Below are 20,640 nucleotides of genomic sequence, written 5' to 3' on the forward strand. Positions count from 1 at the left end.
ATTCCTTAGCCTCCTTCCTAGTCCCAAATCACCTGTTCTCTGCAGCCATGCTGTATAAGGTTCTGGGGGAGAGGAATGATAGCATAACTGCTACACCAGGGCAGGTGTCAGCAATGACACAAAGAGCATAGGATATGGGTATATGTGGCTAAACGGATGGGGCCGAGTCACATGCAAGTCCTATGACTGGCCTATATCAGTGCCCCCTCTGATTATGTGCAATATCCCAGCCCAGTATGCCTGAGGAATATTAAGTGTTCTGGGAGGTGCTCTTTGCCTCATAGTGGCTCGGTTGTTAGAAAGCAGTTTTGTAGACTGACCAGTTTGAATTCTAGACCTACCTCTACCTCTTATTTTGTCCTTTCCATGAGTGTTTCTGGCCAGCCATGCAAAAGGGGAGTGTGCTGTTGGTTATGGCAAGCTCCTTGAACCTGACATGTCTGGCTCCTAAGTCTGTATCTTTGTGTAATGAGCTACCAGCACCCTCACACCCCTGAGTGCTGCTGAAGCAAGACTTTTGGCTTGTAACAGTCCCTTTCTTGGCAAAAAGTTCCTTCCAGCAGGTGAACTCACCCTTGCTATAGACTTGTGTGTTTATTTCACACGGTTCCCCTCTTTCAAGGGAGCTCTCTTCTTTCCTCTGCTCACCTGGAGTCAAACTGTAGTCTTGGAAGAGTGTGTATAGGCAAGTGGCATAGGAGTTGAAAGGAATCTTGCCCATGGCAGGGGGCATGGCTTGCCCCCCACCCTGCCCTCGGCCTCAGGCTACCAGCTCCTCTTATCTCATAGTAGGACTGGCCCTGCCACATGGGTAAAGCTCATACCTCAGAAGATTTGCATAAGATCTGCTTATTTCTCCATTTTGATTTCCCTGTCAGAAACCAGTGCAGCTAAGAGAGCCACCTTAAACTTTACTTAAGACAAAAGCTGACACACTCTTTTAAGGTCCTTGAAAACACTCCCTTGGTCCTGAGATAGCTCTCTGAACACAAAATAAGACTTCTTGTATTCTAGTAGCTTTAGGAAAAAGAGTGGGAAAGTCATTTACTTATTTTGCTCCACTCACACTTTTCTTATGATTGATGAGTGGTGGTGGGATAAAGCAGCTTTTCTTTGCAGAAAAGAGTCCCAGTACCTTTTAGCTTTCTCACCGATCAACTCATTCTGTTCCATTGGTTGGGTGAGAAGTCATCTGATACTCTCAGCCCCCTGCTATTACAAGGAACAGTTATACCAGAAGTTGCATCTTGGGCAGAAGGGCAAACACTGCTATCCCTATGCTATGGATAAAAGTGTGTAGGGAAACCAATTTGACTGGTAGATACACCTACACTGCACCACACTGATACAGACACAAAGCAAAGCCTGGCTGCCTCTTGCCCAGGAAAAATGATTAAACATTAATTGTGAAGGGGCAGAAGAACTGCAAAAGCATTTATTGAATTTTTTCAAAATACGTATTTGTGAAAATGTCACTCTCTCTCTCCTCCTTTGCTTATCAAACTAAAGCTACCTTAACAATAAAGACGCAATAAGGCTCTCAAAAGATAATGTAAAATAAATAAATACATGCAATACCCCCCTCCCACCCACACGAACATATTTTTATGTTAACTCATTTCAGTTGCCTTCCAAGAAAAATCAGAGCTCCTCCTTCTTGGCCTTGATGGTCTCTGATCGATTCTTACGAGTGGTTCTCTTCCGGGGCACTTTTTCACCTTCCTTTCGTTTCATCTTCTTTTCGTCCTCAATTTGCTTCTGATTCATTTGCTGTTCAGGGTACTGAAAAGTTTACATGAGGGGAAAGAAAAAAATAGGAACCAGTCAGGTTGTTTTCCCAGTCATGCAAGTTTAGAGCAAACCCACACATTCACAGAAGCTGTTCACAGATGGACAAAAGGACTATGGGCCCAATCCTATCCAATTTTCCAGTGCCGGTGCAGCTGTACCAGTGGGGCACGCACTGTATCCTGTGGTGGGGAGGCAGTCACAAAGCCTTCCTCAAGGTATGGATTTATTTGTTCCCTTGCCTCAGGGCTGCATTACAGCTACACCGGTGCGGAAAAGTTAGATAGGATTGGGCCCTTAGTCAGCTTGTTCTGTCTGCCTCATCCACAAACCATGAAAGAAATCTGGCATCTTGGGGTGTTGGTTGCCCTCAGGCAGAGTTTGCTGAGGGAACACCACTTTTGGCTTCCATGGGCAACAGGTTCAGGAACAAGATCTACAGACTCACATAACTCTCTGAGGCAGGTTAGGTCGAAAGTGTGTTTGTGACTGGCCCTTTGTTGAGTCCTCCTGAAATCATTTGCATATGTTACCTTTGTTTCTCCCCAGGTTTCATCACCAAATTCTTCAGCATATGCCTCATCATCGGTAACTAAGAAGTTATCGAAAATGGTTCCAGATCTCACCTGCAGTGAAGAAATATAAAGTAGAATCTGTACAGACACGTTTCAGTTAATGGCTTTGGAGTGGTTTACTAATTTTGAGATCATTTCATAATGATATTATTATATTTTATTAAGCACTGCCCAGAAAGATTCACGTATCAATGTCTAATTATTCACAGGTAAGTATTTTATTATAAATCATGAGAATAAAATTAATTAGTGTCAATACAAAAATAGAATGCTTTTGAATAAATAAATAACATGGAACAGACCTGCCAAAGATCTAAGCCAATAACACTGATGTTCTTATAGATCGAGATGCTAGCATCTGGCACGTACTCCAGATTGTCAATTTGTGGGTGGGGCCAAATGCCTTGGTACTTGGGGTTGGCAATCTTTCTGGGTTTCCATTCCCCCTGAAATAAGTCAGATTTTTTTCAGTACCCATTGTCAGAATGGCCATTCAGCTCTTCAAAGTCATTCAACATGCAAAAGTTGTCATACCCTGTAGAGAGGATTCTTCAGCAGAGGGGGTTCCCAGGTGCCTTGTTTTGCCTCATTCCAGTCTTTAGGTTTTTCAGCACTATTGTCCACAATGTATTCTGAAACATCCCAATCCTGGAAGGGGGCAGGAGAGGAAGCATGAAGGGAAGAAAGGGAAGAAATTGGGGAGAAATAAACAATGATACCATCAGATCTGGGCAAACACACAAGGTGGGGATGTGTGACCCTGCTTTTTATGACAGGTAGGTGTTAACATACTTTTAACTGTGGGACTGAGTATGCAGGGAGATCACACATTTCCATCCTGGAAATCAGGTGAGTTTCATGGTCCAATGAGCTAGCTCAGTCAGGCCCCTTGCTTACTGGTCGGTTTTTTGTGTTGTTTTTTTTTTTTGGGGGGGGGGGAGATGCTCAACGACTAAATACCACAGTACTGACAACAAGGCTACTATCTTCAAATGACTCAGTAACCCCTTCAAGTTTCTGAGGCATCACAGAAGCCTCTGATATGTTAATGTCCAAAATAGATTTAAAGGGGGGGAAAATAGAAGCAGCGATTTTCACTAGAAAAGTGATATTCCCTTCCTGAGACCTGAACATAGAACAAGAAGCAAATCTAAATGGACCCACAACATAGCTCTTTATCCACAAATAGCAAGAGGCCAGAGCTGAGAGAGCTTTGGTCCTTCTAACCTGGTACCGTCTATACTGATTAGCTGTGGCCCTTAAGATTTCAGACAGAGAAGTTCTACCTAGTGCCAAAAACTAAACCTGGAACTTTTTGCATGCAAAGCAGGAGCTACAGCCCCTCCCTGGACTCAACTACCCAGCAAGATGATTACCTCTGGCTTGGTGTCCTCTGGATCTTCTATTTCTGCAGTATCATCCCAGTCCTCTGGTTTTTTTACTGAGGGGTCATTTATTTTCCTTGGAGGCAAGAAATCCCAATCATCTTCCAAGACACCTTCTGCAACTACTTCATTATCAATTTTCACTTTATACATGTGATCTGGTCTTAAAACAAGCGTATATAGGTGAGTAAATCCATCCACCTAAAGCAAATTACAGAGAAGATAAAGACTGTTTTCTCTCTCCACCAACTTCATGAAAACGTGTCCACAGGAGGCTAGCTGTGGTACAGCAAAAACCAAAAAGTAGTCTTGTGTGTTCTTAAAAGTTTGATGGATTTAGTGTGGCGAAAGGCTTTGTGGACAGAAACCATTGCATCTGATGCATAAAGAGTCAGCCATGAAACAGCTCAAGTTCATGTAAGTTTGTGTCACAATATCAAGTTGCCACAAGATTCTATGTGGTTGGCAAGAATGTAGTCATGCTTCAGGAAACATTGTTCCAGCAATTTTACCACACATCCGCAAACAGAGAGGCCACTCGCAACATATTCCACTATGAAAGGGAACAACACACAGGAAAAGAATGAGCCCTCTACCTCTGCGCCACGCTTGAGGACAATGGGAGACAGAGTTTTCCATGACCACTGACTGATTTTAGAAGTTCAAAGGAGACCAAAACAGCTAAGAGGCAACAAATGTAATTACCACCTGCCCTTTCCTGGACAGAGGAAAGATCTGTTCAGAAGGTTAGGTAAGAGGATCACCCAGGAAAACTCATCCTGCACAGCAAAAACACAACAATGAAGCCACCTTTTCCACCATAACCTAAACAAAATGTCTCGGTCAGTGGTTTCCAAACTTTTTAGCACCGGTACCCACTTTTAAAATGACACTCTATTGGAACCCACATAGCTTTATGAAGCAAGTTTTTTTAAAAAAAGTTTCATCTTACTAGTAGCTCAAGCTTCAACTTTCTTTGTTGTTGTTGCTGTTGTTTATGGGGGGGCTACTGGAGCATTTGTTGAGTTCCACATTCTTCAGATGAGGAGCATTCTGATGGCCTTGCGGTCCCCTCAACCTGCCCTTCAAAGTGACCGAGGCACAATCATTTACAACAACAACAACAACAGTATTTATATACCGCTTTTCAACTAAATGTTCACAAAGCGGTTTACAGAGAAAAATCAAATAACTAAATGGCTTGCACTTGAATAAACACACACCTGCAGCTCAGTTTTCCTTTCCGTAGGGCTTAATATATTTTCCTTGTCATTTGGGGGCAAGGACTTTCTTCTCAAGTTTTTTTGGAGCCTGCATTCACTGGATTCGGACCATTCTGGTGACGCTGCGGTCCTCTCGGCTTGCCCTTCAACTGAGGCACAATTGCTTACTCACAAGGAAATGTGCAAGTGTGGCTCAATTTCACTTTCCATAGGGCTCAATACATTTTCCTTGTCAGCTATCAGTTTGTCAGTTTCATGACTTACCAACAATCAGGTCAGGACCCATAGTTTGGGAAAGTAGTTGATCCACGTGCAATCCATGAACTGCTTCTAATGCCCTGGAGCAAGACCCTTGTGGGGCACAACCTTTATACATTTTCAAGATGAAAGACAATAGTCATATTGTAATTGGTAGTGTACTTACTCTGCATCGGATTTGTTTCTTAATGGGATAAAGTTTGTCCTTGTAGTTTAGAATGACATGGACTTTCTTTGTATCAGATCCACAAATGTCAGGCCCTGAAAAAGAGAGCACAGATGACTTGTCTTGGGCCTCTTTAAACTTTCCAAAGTCCTCCCCCTGATATACAGTTTAAGCCATTTCTGCCCAGTGTTGCATATACACAACAGGGATCAAATGTGTACACCTGTGAGCTGGGCAAAAATGGGTTTTAATATTCAATCAAAATGCTCGACACTTTCCAAGTAACACAGCTTCCTAATGAACTTTAGCACTGACTCAAAATTACAATCTAACAACCTGACCACTAGAAATTTGTTTGCCCAAGGAAGTCAAGGAATCAAAAAAGGATGAATCTTTCTCTCAGTAACACGCATCCTGGGTGGATTTTTAGAATCTGCACATTCATTTTGCTAATGAAAGAGTTTTGCTGCATTTAGATCTTTCTATCCGTCCCTCTCATTTTTGCTCTGTGCATCCATAATGGATCTAAACAGGGCAAATTTTAGGACCTGGTCTCAGCCACTTACAGCCCAGATCAGCTCACCAAACATGATGTAATACAGGGATTCTCCACTCATGTTCTTCTGGTCCAAGTTGGAGGGGAAGATTTTCACATATCCCCCACCACAATCGATCTTCTGTTCATGCTTTACTGTGTACTGGATGACCAGAGGTCTTCCTTTATTGCTGAATGGCTTAAATCGGGACGAGATGGCATAAAACTTTAAGTTCTCACTTGTCTGCAGACCTACAGCATGCAACAGATGACACAAAAACCGCAGAACTGTGAAGTATTTTTATCAACAAATACCACTGAAGTGGTATTATTAATAACACTGATTGGTCAGCATGGTTGGCACACTTGAGGTTTTTTTTTTTGCATTGTAAATCCAGACATTGTCTTTCATGAGCAAAACTAAAAACTCGGAGTCACACTTTTAAATTTCCTCCATATTTGATGCTTAGCTTACCTTTAATGTAAACCACAGCATGGTTTAATGTAAACCATAGCATTCAGTTACATGGTCAAGTTAGATGGGCTAACTCCAACCATGGTTCCTTCCACTCAATGGCTGGCAGCTATCTCACCCTCTTGGTGCTCCATGAGGACCATTTGTGTACAGTTCACATGTCCAGGATCAAGAGGAAACATGTTTGGGGACTAGGGCAGTGATGATCAGGGGAAAGGAGAACACTGTGGAAGCCAAAGCAATGGGATGGAGGGGTGGGGAAAAGGCTACCTATTAGCCTTAGCCTTATGGAATCTCCTCCAAGTCAGTTATTTATCAGTTTCTTAAAAGCAGTTATAAAGACTGAAGTTGCTATACCAACAAATGTCTAATAAATATCTTCCAAACCTTTGTCAGTTTCTTGGTTGCCATAAAAATTTCCAGCTGTCAGCCTAAATTTTCCATAGTTCGATTTATGTTGAGAAAGCACCCATCTCTCCTGCCATCTTGCTGTTAAAAGGGGAACAAAAAAGAGGAACCATTTGCTGACAGATGTAAATATCTGCCCATAATGTGTAAGCCCCTACAGAAATTGAATCCTACTTAAAATGGAACACTATGCACAAAAAGGCAAAGAGCTAATGACATTTATAAGAGGCACACTGGATAAACACACAGACAGCACATGTATAGGCATATCCATAGAATAAGATGGATATCAACACTCAACTGAACCACGTGCGTATCTGTTTCTCTGCATGCATATACTGTATAGAATTTTATTAAGCCTATTCAGCTTCCATGTAGAGTTTGTTGCTACAAGATGTAGTGGTGATGGCCATTGGTTTAGATGGCTTTAAAAGAAGATTAGACTACAGAGGAGGACAAGCCTGTATCAATGGATATTAGCTATGATGGCTATAAGGAACCTCCAGGTTTAGAGGGAGGTTGATGACCCTCTTGATGACCAACTCCAAGGTAGAAACAACAACAGCGCAATCCTATCCCCCCCATAAAGCACGTTTGCAGCTACTCGGAAGCAGGCTGGCCCAGCGCACAGAATATGCTGGCCCAGTGGAGCGGTGTTGGAACAGCATGAGTCTGTGCTGGCACAGGTGGACTGGCACTGGAGCTAGGAAAGGGCAGAGGGAGGGAAGAACAGAGGCAGGGAGGGGGCACTTCTGGGTGGGGTGAGGGTGGCCCAGGGGATGGATTGGATCAGGGAGGGGATAGGGCCAGCCACAGTGGCATAGGCTGGATCTCAGGCCCTGGTCCCAGTGCCGTTACTCGGTCCATTCTGATTTGCGCCTGCAAGATCATGGGTGCAGATTTGAGTAGCTCCATAGGGCTGCCTGGGCCGTTGCTTGGGGTAAGGGGACTGAAATCCCCTTACTCCAAGTTATGTCCCCAGTTGCACCAAACCTGTGCTGGATACTTGAGCAGTGCCACCACTGTGTGAGTACTCAGGGATGTGCGGTGGGTGGGGAGGCAGGTGAGGCACAGCCTCCCCACTGGAGTCCTTCAGAAAGCACCACCACTGTGTGAGGTGTGAGGGTACTGAGGGACATGCGGTGGGTGGGGAGGCAGGTGAGGCAGAGCCTCCCCACTGCAGTCCTTCAGAAAGCGCCACCACTGAGTGAGGTGTGAGGGTACTGAGGGACGTGCGGTGGGTGGGGAGGCAGGTGAGGCAGAGCCTCCCCACTGAAGGGCTTCAAAAAGGAGCACTGCTTTTCGAAGCCCTCCAGTGGGGAGGCTCTGCCTCACCTGCCTCCCCACCCACTGCACGTCCCTGGTGGAGTCCCCAAGAGAGCCTGAGGGAGGCGACAGGGAGTCGTGAAACAGCCCTTCCAGGCGCCACTTTCCTTCCTGACCTCATGGGACTGCAGCCTTCCCCATCGGGAACAGGGCCAGGGTAAACCCGTGAGTGCTCGCGTGAACAGGCCAACTCGCGTGTTAAGGGAGGCCGTGTCAAGGCTTGAATCCCACACGGTGGTCCGGCCCCACCCGTGACCCCCCTTCAGGCCGCCACCTCCGTCCAAGAACTGTTCCTGGAAATAGACAGTGCTGCGGGCAGCCCAGGCCAGGGACAACACAAAGACCACCAGGGCCTGTGTTCGTGGAATGCGCTCCATCAGCCTGCCCAGGCCAGGCCACAACGGCTCCAGGGAAACGGCCTTTCGCGCGCTTCACAGAACGCTCTCTTCCTATTGGCCGTGTCTTTTCCCACCCTCCGCTCAGAGAAGTGTTTATTGGATGCTGGCACTTCGCCCACCCCCACACTCATAATCTGATTGGTCACATTTTACGTCCCTCACGAGACTATCAATGGAACGCGCGGGGACTGGTTAGCCAGAGCACCAGCCCTTTAAGCCCATTCCGATCGCTCATTGGCTGAGCCACGGAGAAGGCGGCACACATGACTTTAGGCGCTCAGCGTTAATTGGGCATCCTTGAACCTACACTTCGCTGATTGGTTGTTCTCTCTGTCTCTCTCTCTCATCCACCTCTTTTGAGCCAATGACAGAGAACCGCACGTGGGCCTCCAAACCCATGAAGCGCGGGAGCCCTCTACGGCCGGTGTTGCCAGGCGACGCGGCCCCAAGTGGAAAGGGCTGGCTTTGAGGCCTCGCCTTGACGGGCTCCCGGAGGCCATGGTCTGACCGGCACAATGATACGGCGGGCGGAGGGCAGGAGCGCGGCGCTCGGTCGCGCTCAGGCTCAGCTGGCCGGGAGTCGAGCCGCCGCGAGAGGGGCGCAGGTGAGGAATGCTGGGTGGGCGGCCGCAGTTGGAACAGCCCTGATTGGTCGAGCTTCGCTATGAGGTCATGCCACCTTTTGGGGAGCGAACACTGTGACGTCACTGCGGCACTCTGGATGACGTGTTGCACGATGACGTCATGGATGTCCTCCTTAGGGTTGGGTGGTCTTAGACTTTTTCTGTCCATTGAAACTTCCCTTAATAAGAGTGCCTCTTGAGATGAGAGTGCCCCTGAGCATGTAAAGAGTGCATTTTATTTCACCCCTAGGGTGCATGAGTGGCTGTTCTTTCTTTCTTCTTCTTTTTGTAGCAATTCAGGAAATTTAACTTACCAAATTTTGTTACTTACGGCAACCAGATGCGGTGAGAGCCACTGATTTATGTCCCTTTAAAAGAGGATTATATATAATCCTATATATATGTACTTGAGAGGCAGGGACGTGCAATGGGTGGGGAGGCAGATGAGGCAGAGCCACCCCACCGGAGACCTTCAAAAAGCAGGACCACCACTGTGTGAGGCATGCAAGCACTCACTACCCATGCACAGAGCATTCCCACCAGAGTCCTTCGAAAACCAGCACCACTGCCAGGTGAGGCATGCAAGCACTCACAACCCACACACAGAACGTCCCCACTGGAGTTCTTTGAAAAGGAGCACTGCTGCCATGTGAGGCACACAAGAACTCAACCCAGGCACAGAACTTCCACACTGTTCTTCAAAAAGCAGCACTGCCACCGTGTGAGGCGTGCAAGCACTCACAGCCAACGTGCAGAACCTCCCTACCGAAGTCCTTCGAAAAGCAGCACTGCCACCATATAGGTGTGCAAGCACTCACAACCCATGTGCAGAGCGCTTGGGTTGTGAGTATTTGCATGCCTCACATGGTGGTGGTGCTGCTTTTTGAAGGACTCCAGTGGGGAAACTCTGCCTCACCTGCCTCACCACTGCACATCCCTGCTGAGAGTAAGCCTCATTCAACATAGTGAGACTTCCACATAAACACGTATGGGATTGTGACAAATTAATGGAAAAGGAGGAGTGATCCATCAGTGGTTCTTAGCCATGAAAGCTGTGTGGGACTTCTGTGTTCAAAGGCAGTATGCTGCTTAATAGGTAGCTGCCAGGGGGGCAACAGAAGGAGGAGGCTGTTGCTTTTCCTTCCCTGCTTGTGAGCTTCCCACTGGGACATTTGGTTGATCACTCTTGGAAACAGAGTGTTCAACTGGATGGATCCACCTTGGTCTGATCCAGCAGGGCTCTTATGCTTTTGTTTTCTTCTCACAGGAACATTCTGGCAACAGACCTGTTCACCTTGCAGTCAAAAACAGTAGTGACAGTTGCCTCTCCATTCACTTGGCCAGCGATCTGAGCAGTATCTCAGGCACTAGCCCCCAGACAAGAAGGAAAGAGATGGATGATGAGAGATCGATGGAACCCCTTATGTTGTCCAGGCCTCCTGGCCGGTTTCTAAAACAAAAGCCTTTAGGAACCAAAGATGGTGGAACAACTGGGCTCCATCTTACTGCAAAGACAGACCCCAGCACTGCCTCTAGGTCCAGTGCTGTCCTGAGGAAGCTGGCACAGATTGAAAGCAAGATCAGGAGCCGGAAAGTCAGACTGGAGACCAGTGAAATCAGTCAGGAGCTGTCAGAAGAGGAGCTTTTCTGGAGCAAGTCTAGCCAAGATCCTGTGCAAGGGGTGGAAGTAAGAAGAGGAGGCCTTGGATCCCCAAAGAGAGAAACAGGTCCAAAGGAGAACGTGATTCCTGTTTCAGATAGGAATGTGCCTCTCGGAGACAGAGCTGGTCCTGACAGTGAGGAAGATGGTGAGGTACATTTCCTGGGAGGCCTCTGGAAATATGAGAAGGAACTTTCTGGACTCAGCCTTGGGGGAAAGGTAATTGTTATTTTTCAAAGTTCAGGCCTTAAAAGAGCTTGGTAAAAGGGCACAAAAACAGCTTCCCTGGGGTTCAGATCTTTTGCTTGGGTGTAGAAGCTGAATAACTAAATTATGTAAAGCTTGTGATTTGCATGTGTGACATGCCTGTTTGCAGTTCCAAGATCCACTGCTGTGCATGGGAGAGAATTCTTCCTTCTTCAGAACTAAAAATCAAAAATATTGATTTAGATAAAACTTTATTCTAGCTCAGGAAAAAGTGGTTGCTTAGAGTTTGGTTTAGAACATGGGTTGGGGTGAATACCTGGTTCTGTATATACTGCAGGTCCATAGGTGGCACTTTGCTAGTGAACAGAAAGAGTCTCCCAGTTACTGTATTCCTGTTGTGAATCTGTGGTTTTTGCCTTTCGTTGCAGCCCGATTCCCATTTGCTCTGAAGCAGGTTCCCCTGAAATCAGTGGGACTAGCTTCCAAATATACATTTTAACCCATTTTTGCCCAGTCCGCAGGTGTACACATTTGATCCCTATTGCATTTACAGAATGTTGGGTAGAAATGGCTTAAGATCACAAAATATGTGTAATTTTGTTCCATTCTTAAATTCTTTTAAAAAATTCACAGCAATGTACAATGCAGATATTTAAAATACAGGTGCAACCTATTTATCCACAGATTTTTTTTATCTGCGGATTTGTCTCTGGTGGGGGGAACTGAAAGTCACACACAGCTTTGCCCTGCGCTGGCTTCTCATTTCAAGGCAGCCCAAAACACTGCAAAAACGCTCCAACTGGCCCAGTCAGGGAAATAGCCCTGGAGCCATGGAAGAGGTTCCCCTTGTGAAGGAACAGTATCACTTTTGGAGCCCCTGAGCCAGCAAAGAGGCTGAAGAGGGGAAGGGGGGGCAGAAAACCTCTGTAGCCAGAGCATGTGCAGCAAGGTGGAGCTCACTCATTCACACACACAAGGGCAGGTGCGGTAGCAACAGAGAAGATTGCTTTAAAAAAAACCAGGGAGTGTTTGCCCAATTCCCCCCATGGTGCAGGCTCTCCAGCCTATGGAAACAACAGTCCAGCAAGCAAGCCTTCCCAACAAGCAAAGCATTCGATTTAGGCTACAGTCCTCTCCACACTTTCCTGGGAGTACAGGAAATGACTACAATGGAGCTTACTTCTGAGCAGAAAAGCATAGGACTGGACTCATAGAAGCTCAGCATCCCACCTGTGAAAGAAGTGGGGACAGCTGGGAGGGCTGAGGAGGGGGAAGCAGGAGGGGGAGGAGAGGGGATTGCTTTAAAAAACCCAGGGAGTGTTTGCCAAATCCCTCCCACTGAGATGGTGCAGGCTCTCCTTACTTCAGCCTACAAGTCTTCCCAGCAAGCCAAAGCAGGAGATTTAGGCTACAATCCTCTCCACACTTTCCTGGGACTAAGCCCCATTGACTACAATGGGGCTTACTTCTGAGTAGAAACACAGAGGACTGGACTCTTAAAAGCTCAGCATCCCACCTGTGAAAGGAGGCGAAGGAGTGGAGGGCAGGCGATGGGATTAAGAACAGCTGCCTTAGTTTCCTTCCAGCCCCAAGTGTCAGGCTGCAGCGTATTTGCTTAACTCTATGGAATTTAGCACAACACGTTTTTGTTAATCCAGACAAGTCACGGAATGGAACTAACTCAGATAAATAGGCTCCACCTGTACTGTATAACAATATGAAAAGTACCTAGGATCAATAAGGTGCAAAACAACAGAAGGGAAAATCAGTTTCTTAGCCCATTAAGGGTCCGATTCAGAGCCCTGTGCACTGGCTTACCACTGGCACACACTGTCACAAATGTGCTGTAAGGCGTGTCTGTGACCATTACCACAGGCCCAGTGCTGGAGTTAGCCCAATCTGAGCTCGTGCTGGGCCAGCTCCAGCACTGGGCCAATGTTCTACCACTCAGCAGCTCACCCAGACCTCCAGACAGTGATGTGAGTGGGGGGGGGTCGTTCCGGGGTGGGGGAGGCGATGTGGCGAGGGGTGGGACTGACAGAGCTCAGCTCCTCCAAATTCTGAGACCCATGTCAGCCCTCACAGCCCAACACAGGACTCCTCATTTCTGCAGTGGCTCAAGAGCTACCCAGTGTGCACTGGATACCAAAGCAGCCATTTTTGGCTGCACAGCAGTCCCATGCTCCAGGCAGCTCAAGATTGGGCTGTAAGACTTTTTGACAAAGATGAAAGGCTTTTACTTGCCTTGCAGAGACATCTGGGAGGCAGCCAGAGAGATGATGCCCAAGATTCTGGACTCAAACAGAGAAGTCCTTTCTTTTCGTGAATGCTGACCTCACTTTGAAGGATAGAATCTGAAGAAAGTATAGTACTGATTTTGTAGATCATAAGTGCTGGGGTGCATAGCTCAGACTGGATCAGGACCAAGGAGATGTTTCTGAGATCCTCAAAACCAAGACCTCTGTGGGTTTTTGACTTTAAAACCATTTTGGGCCCAATCAAAGCAAAGTACTCCCAATGATTTCAATGCAAGAGATGCCTGTGACATTCCTCACTTGCCTACAAAATTCAGTGGGACTAAAATGTGCTTCACATGGACTAGACTAGGCAATTATATTTCTAGCTTCTCAGTGCAAAGGTCAAAGCTGTTTTGCTATCTACTTGTCTGAATACTACAAAGCATTTTTTTCTGCTTTCAGAATGATAAAGTTTGCATAAATCTCTTTCTTTCTCCTCTCCCCCAACAAAGTCCTTCCTGAAGAGTCAGATCAAATCCCCTCCAAAGACACCTTCCCCTCCCAGCTTAAGATCTCCTCTTCCTGCTAGAAATTATCAGAAGAGACTCTCCCACAGGACTCCCTCCCCACCAAGTAGAAACACTCCAAGGCTGAGCAGGGCAGCGTCTGGTTTGTCATTGTCCTCCCTGAAGGACAGTGGACCAGATGCCTCTTCCCCTGTGAGCTCCATCTTCCCAAGCGGGAGATCTTTGTCTGGACGGAGTGTCATCAGATCGCTGGATGAGCTGTTTTCAGAAGCGGATGACACGCACTCTAGCAGTAGCAGCGGTGAGTCACCCACAGTGCAATGCTAGCCATGTGTACTTAGGAGTCAATCTCATTGTGTGTGGTGGGGCTTACTCTCAGGTAAGTATGCATAGGATTGTGCTGTCAGAGCAGAGAGAAATAAAGGGAAGAGCAAAGGAGAGCTAAAGATTGTAGCTAAAGATTGTTTGGTGAGACTCATTTACAAGAAGTTAAGAGTTGACAGATGGGCAGTCTTAGTGGCGCTGAGGCAGGCAGCTCTTTCTAGGAAGGAACTTGAGGAAAGTGCCAGTTTCCCTAGTGGCCACACCTTGATTAACAGCCCAGTCCTAACCAACTTCCAGCACTGATGCAGCTGTACCAATGGGGATGCTCTGCATTCTTTAGTGTGTGGGGGGCAGTCACAGAAGCCCCTTCAAGGTAAGAGAATGTTTGTTCCCTTTCCTCGGGGCTGCATTGCATCTGCATTGGCGCTGGAATGGTTGTTAGGATTGGGCTGTTAGTGTTATTGCAGGCTTTGGGGCTTAAGGACATGACTGGCTGTCCCTGGGGAGATGAGCAGTCTGACTGCTGAGGAGTGTCTCTTCACACTAAGCTCCCAGGACATGTGAGAGAATTCGTTCTCTCAGATATCTCTCCCCCTACATTCTGTAGCTGACAGTTCTTAGTGGTCCCACTGTCTCTTGAATTGTTGAACTAGTCCCTTCAGTTGTGGCTGTGGAATTTAGGAACCAGCTCCCTGTTGCAGTGTGCCAGATCTAGGAGCTTGCAGACTAAGTCAGTGACATGCATGCATGTGCACACATCATTTAGGGCTTATGCCTTGCTGTAGTGGGGTCAGGTCATTTTGGATGGTTGCATTTTTGGACTCTCCTGATTTTATATTGCATGTTACTTTTAAATTTTGTTCCTCATTTGTATTAAAGAAGAGTTATAAATTCCCTAAAGAAAATGAATGGGGCTTTATAAGCTGAAACCACACTGTGGAGACCGTATCCTCAGGAAGGACCTGAGTTCTGAATTGTCTCTTCTGCAAGCTCTGGCTAATCAGCAAGTGGAAAAGCTCAGCCTCTTTTTAAGACATAGGATATGATTTCTGAAAAGATATGATTTCTGCGAATTTATCATGTCTTTTTAATGTGATAACTTTTGAGATCATGGGCTGCCCCACTAAGTGACAATGTCCCTCCCAATTACAGATTTTAGAGTGAATGTTCTGAGCCTTGATGACTTGGCACCCAGCATGGTCAGCCAGGAGGAGGAACCTAAAATAAAGGTAAAACATCCATTGTGCTGTCACAGAGGCATCTTTAGGTACTGAGAAAGCAACTCGCAGCCAATCCTATGCATGTCTACCCAGAAGTAAGTCCCATTAGTGTCAATGGGGCCTACTTCCAGGAAAGTGTGGATAGGATTGGACTGACAGTCATCTGGAACACAACAAAGATCCTCTTTTCAAAGATCCACCCTTTCTAGTGCTTGTGGGAAACTCTTATTCCAAGGGTGGATGCAGTGGGATTGTAACTGAACTGCCTGGTTTCTACTAGGATAATGTTTAATACTGCAAGCATTGGGGTTGCATGATGTGTTTTGACTGCTTGTTCTGCTTGTTCATGTTGTAGCTAGACTTACGCTCATTGAAGAATGCATTTTCCAGGCCAAGACAGTGCAGGCAGCTGGCGAATCAAGCAAGGAACAGGCCACTGCCCTATTTCCCGTCACTACCCCAAGCACCTTTAAGGCCTCAAATGCCACAATGGAGAAAACAGCAACTGTGGAGGAAGATGAGGAAGTAGAGGATTTGGGAGAGACTGAAATCTCCGAGCAACTAAATGGCAGTTCTGCTGAACATTCTTCAAGGAAACCAGAGAGTTCTATTAGTGCAGAGTATTCTGATGACTTTGAGCCCTCTGTGTCTGAGGAAATGGAGAGTCAGTATTCCTCAGAGGAATCCCAGGGCAGTTCAAGCAGTTCTGTGCATTCCAGGCCATCCAGTTTGTCCTCTGTTAGCTCTTCTCCAGCAGGTAAAAGAAGCACCAAGCCACTGAGGATAATGGTGAAGGAAGCAGCTGTGCAGACAAGCTGCAGTTCACTCACTTATCACTGGTTACAAAGTAAGTCAGGGTGAGATACAAACCTTCTTTCAAAATCTGTGGCTTCTTAGGCCTAGGACCAGAGCTTCCTTGAACTTAACTCAAAACTGTTTTGGTCTCCACAGCTGAGGCTGCAGCTACTCTTGGCCAGACTGCAGGAGGAAGTGCTGTGGTAGCCCCACCTATTGCCAGTCACGTGGTGAGCCTGGACACTGTGGAAGGTATGGTCCTCCCTCTTTTTTGATTTGCACTATCTATGCCTTTCACTCAGCCTATCACAGTCACCTCTTGTGAGGAATGCCTTGTTTTTCCCATTTTTTTGCATTGTTTTCCTCTTTTTTTGAACACTTCAAACTCTTCAGAAGTTCTTGTGCAGTCATTTAGAAACAACTGAGACATGTTCTTACAGCTGCTTTTTTCCTTTGTTTGAATGTCATTACCAGCCAGTTGTGTGCTTGCATGGATTCAGGGTCATTCTCCTTGACTGGAGTAGGCAAGCTTCAGATTGACATGCATACACCTACCAACTGGACAGTCAAAATTGTGTCTAGGGCAGCAGTATCCAAACTGTGACCTGCTGCGTTACAAATAAGCTGTTGGGGCTCAGTGCTTTCCGTTCCATTCTGCAGTCACCTTTCTTTGCACTTAGTCATCTCACAGCCTCAAGCCGGGTAGCCGCTGCCCCTAGAAAAATGTGCAGCTGCCCACACGAGGCTGTGGGAGAAGGGTGTGAAGAAGGGTGGCTGTGGTGTGGAATGGAAAGCACTGCATCCAGACAGCTTATTTGTAATGTAGGATTCGGTCCATAGGCCAGGATTTGGAAGCCCTTGATCTAGGGAAAGAGGTGAGCTGGAGGGGCCAGTTGAGTTTGACTCATCTAGTCAGGTGACACTGTAACACCTTCAAGTTGAAGTTAAGTTTAAGCGCAGAGATACTCTGCGCATTTTCCCGCAAAGCCTGCTGTGAAAACTGATGTTGGTTCACAGAAAGCACACCCACTAAGTGTATTCTTAGGGGATGCCTGCAACTGGGATTCCTGCAACAATGTAAGTAGCTAGCAGTAGGGGCTGTACTAGACACATCACGGAATAAATTTTTTTGTTTTATTTGCTTTCAGCACAAGCCAGGATTCAGTCTGTATCATTTTGCTTCCCCAGGGGTTTGGTCTTGGGAAGTATTTCAGCTCTATTTCCTAGGTGTTACTGGTTATTGTATCCATTTGATCAAGATTTTCTATGTGTCCATTGAGCTGGGTTCAGGCATTTCCCATCAACCTGCTTTTATTTTTCCTCACTCCACCCTTTTTGGTTTAATTCCTTTTCTTCTAGATTTTTAAAAACTAGTTGTCTTTTGACTCTTACCTTGTTGGTCCATGTTCATGAGTAATGCAGTGGGTTGTTCCATCCAATTGCTCTCAGACATTATTGTGGTCTTGATTTTAAACAAGAACCCTGATGCTGTCCTGGGCAGGGAGTTTATCCCAGATAGCCTGGGATGGGACCAGTTCTAGCCATTGCCACCATCCCAGGCTATCTGGGATAAACTCCCAGATTTTAAAAGCTGGTCCCCTGTTCAGCTGCTGATGCCACAGAGGGAAAGTAGAGAGCAGGATGGGTGTGTGAATGCCCTTGGTCAGCTGGCCTTCTCTCAGTACCTTCCCTAACACCCCCCTCCCCATCCAGACATCCTTATGGTGGTCCTTTGCACAGATGCATCCATGAAAACGAATTCCTACAATTGTGTAGATCACACCTATGTATAATATGTGCATGTGATTTTTTTTCTTTAATAGAAGACTGAAGTCTTTGTTTCAGGTTGGGTCTCGCAAGTCATTCTAGGCTACAAAGTGACGCTATAGAAGCAGAGGAAAGGAAGTACTCTGTCCAACCCAGTGCTTACTAAACTCTTACAAGGGAGGTGGAAGCATGGTGTGGGGGGGGGGGGCAAGGTAGCAATGCAATTCCCAGGGATTGTGCTGCTGCTGGGGGAGGTTTTTTTCATCTCTGGGCGGAGCCCTACAGACACCTCTGCAGGGCTCCCCCAAGCCTCTGAACTAGTAAAAAAAAAAAAAATTAGAATGAAAACCACTTCTGGTTTTCAATCCAGAACAGGAAGAGGCTTTCATTCTAGTTTTTTTTTACTATTACAGAGACTTGGGGAGCCTGGAAGAGGTGACTGCAAGGCTCTCCTGCTCCTGAGGCCAGCATTCCATCTGCTAAGCTGGAAAAAAAACCCTCTCCCCTGGCAGCAGCATGATCCTAGGGATCACATTGCTGCCTTCCCCACAAAGGGCTGGAGTTACGTGCTTCCCAGGCTGGTAGATCAACCCCAGTTTGGGAACCACTGCTCTAACCAGACCAGGGTTGAATATTCGCCCGCATAACACACTCCAGAAAAAAATTCTAAGCACTGTGGGCTGTGGCAGTTTCTAGATGGAGAACAGGGCGTGAACCTAAACATTAGAGCCCTTTGGGCCCAATCCTGCAATGGGGGGGGAATTCTCCCCCTCAAGTCTGGGTCTTTAAAAGCTGCTGCTACTTTGTCCCTCTCCCTCCAGCCCTAACAACATACAGTCCAGCTGTCTATGCTTTGAATGACCTGTTGAAGCAGAATGTGCTACTCATCCAGCAGTTTGTGGAGTTCAGTCGCCATCTTCACAACTCTGTTGTGGCTTCACTGGAAGAAGAAGAGTTCCACTACCATACACTGGAGGAAGCCAAGGCGGTAAGCTTGTGGGAGAGATGTTAAGTTGTGTGAGGCAGTGAGGGGGATATTTTTCTCCCTATCCTGCTGCTCTTTTTCATGCTCATAGTACTAGCCTGGACTAAGCCCTTGCATACTGCTTGGTTGAATTAATAGAGCTGGAAAATCTGAAATAACTGGGAATAGTTGCAGGGTCCTAAGCTGCTGTGACCCTCTTAAACAGCCTAGAGCAGTGGTTCTCACACATTTAGCACTGGGACCCACTTTTTAGAATGAGAATCTGTCAGGACCCACCAGAAGTGGTCATGACCGGAGGTGACATCAAGCAGGAAAATTTTTTACAATCCTAGGCTGCAATCCTACCCATATTTACCCAGGAGTAAGTCCCATTGACTATCATTGTTAAAAGAATATACATAGTAGCTTGTTAAAAGTACAGGTCTGTAACATTTCCCCAAATGCAGTCACATATCATCAAGTCTAACATATTAAAAATAAAATATCGAAATGAATGGGGACCCACCTGAAATTGGCTCCCGACCCACAGTTTGAGAAACACTGGCCTAGGGAATAATGTCTAAAAGAGCCATGTGGTCTTTGGTCACCCCTCAACTTAACATCTCTCACACTTTCACTATAGTTCAGCTAGTGCTTAAACATGTCTCTCTTCCCCCCCCCCAAACATTCTGTCTCATTTTAAAAGAAATGGCTGCTCTTCCATGATGCTTAGGAATAGTACTGGAGGATGCCTTCATTCTTATTGAAGGAAGTGGGTTTCAACTTAAACTCAAACTTTCATATTTAAAAAGCTTGCAGGCTGGGCTTAAGGCAAGATGGCAGACTTAGTGCAGTCAGATTTGTGAGAATGATGATGGTTGGTTGCCAAGCTGTCAGGTCTAGTAAGTCTAATATCCACAATATAAGAGTTCTATCTTCCCATCTACTTAGTAAATTTCTGAGCTAAGATGGACCTAACTGCTCCTTCCTTGTATTCCAGCTAAACCTGGAAAGCATCATAAAAATGAGACCATTTGCTCAGACATACTTAGAATCTGAGGTGGCTGCAACACTGTAGTAATTCACACTTTCAGCTGAGAGTTCTCCTTCAAGGGAAGCTCTCAATGCAGGTTAATCCTCCCACTTAGCCTGGATCCATCCCTGTGTGTGCAAATTTACACAGCCCTGCCCCAGCGAGAAAAGTACCCCTCACTAGGAGATTTCTGATGGAAAGGAAGCATTCAGTCCAGTATTCCTTCTAATGATGCAATAGAGTAGAAGAGGGAGGTGCAGGCATGTGCCCTGACCTGTTCTTGAATCTTCTTGAATTGCATTTCTTTGTAGTACATTGACCATAACAAGCCCCCATCTCTGACACTGGAACAAGCTTTACAAGAACTGGAACAACAGGGGCAAATGGCATTTTAGACTCTTTTGACCCAATGGGAGGAGAGGCAAAGGTAGCTGCTGCTCTCTGCATCAGAAGAGTCACCAACACCACCTCAAAGACAATTGCACTGATGGATAAGAAAGCAACCCAATGACTAGATTTTGATTCAATACAAAGACCTTGGTAGAGAAGTCTCAGCAGAAACTACTGTAACAGCCATCTGTCACACCAAGCTTGTGCTTATAGAAATCTCCTCCAGGATTGGTCTGAGACCAAGTCTACTGAACTCAAACTACACGCCTCTATTGACACTATGCACGTAGCCTGGAAAAAAATCACTCTAGTGCTACATTTTTTCCTGCTCCACCCTGAATAAAATTTAACTGTCA

At 46.3% G+C, this 20,640-nt stretch overlaps 2 protein-coding genes across 2 annotated transcripts; one reads left to right on the plus strand and one right to left on the minus strand.

Annotated features, from left to right (window-relative positions):
- Positions 1-1,622: 1,622 nt before the first annotated feature.
- On the minus strand, positions 1,623-8,516 carry CALR3 (calreticulin 3). Its single transcript, XM_066635534.1, has 9 exons — positions 8,414-8,516; positions 6,793-6,894; positions 5,979-6,182; positions 5,396-5,490; positions 3,740-3,949; positions 2,898-3,011; positions 2,666-2,809; positions 2,322-2,414; positions 1,623-1,782 (listed from the first exon to the last, which is right to left on the minus strand). The coding sequence occupies exons 1-9, from the start codon at positions 8,514-8,516 to the stop codon at positions 1,642-1,644; spliced, it is 1,206 nt and encodes a 401-aa protein (XP_066491631.1). The 3' UTR covers positions 1,623-1,641.
- A 462-nt stretch (positions 8,517-8,978) lies between these two features.
- C8H19orf44 (chromosome 8 C19orf44 homolog) lies at positions 8,979-20,636 on the plus strand. The gene is made up of 8 exons (XM_066635061.1): positions 8,979-9,142; positions 10,428-11,039; positions 13,777-14,092; positions 15,268-15,344; positions 15,726-16,182; positions 16,287-16,382; positions 18,719-18,885; positions 20,206-20,636. Exons 1-8 carry the CDS (start codon positions 9,053-9,055, stop codon positions 20,287-20,289), a joined length of 1,899 nt encoding a protein of 632 aa, XP_066491158.1. The 5' UTR covers positions 8,979-9,052; the 3' UTR covers positions 20,290-20,636.
- The last annotated feature ends 4 nt before the right edge of the window (positions 20,637-20,640 follow it).

The sequence above is a fragment of the Tiliqua scincoides genome, chromosome 8, assembly GCF_035046505.1.
Source record: "Tiliqua scincoides isolate rTilSci1 chromosome 8, rTilSci1.hap2, whole genome shotgun sequence".
In the NCBI taxonomy this organism is placed as follows: Eukaryota; Metazoa; Chordata; class Lepidosauria; order Squamata; family Scincidae; genus Tiliqua; species Tiliqua scincoides.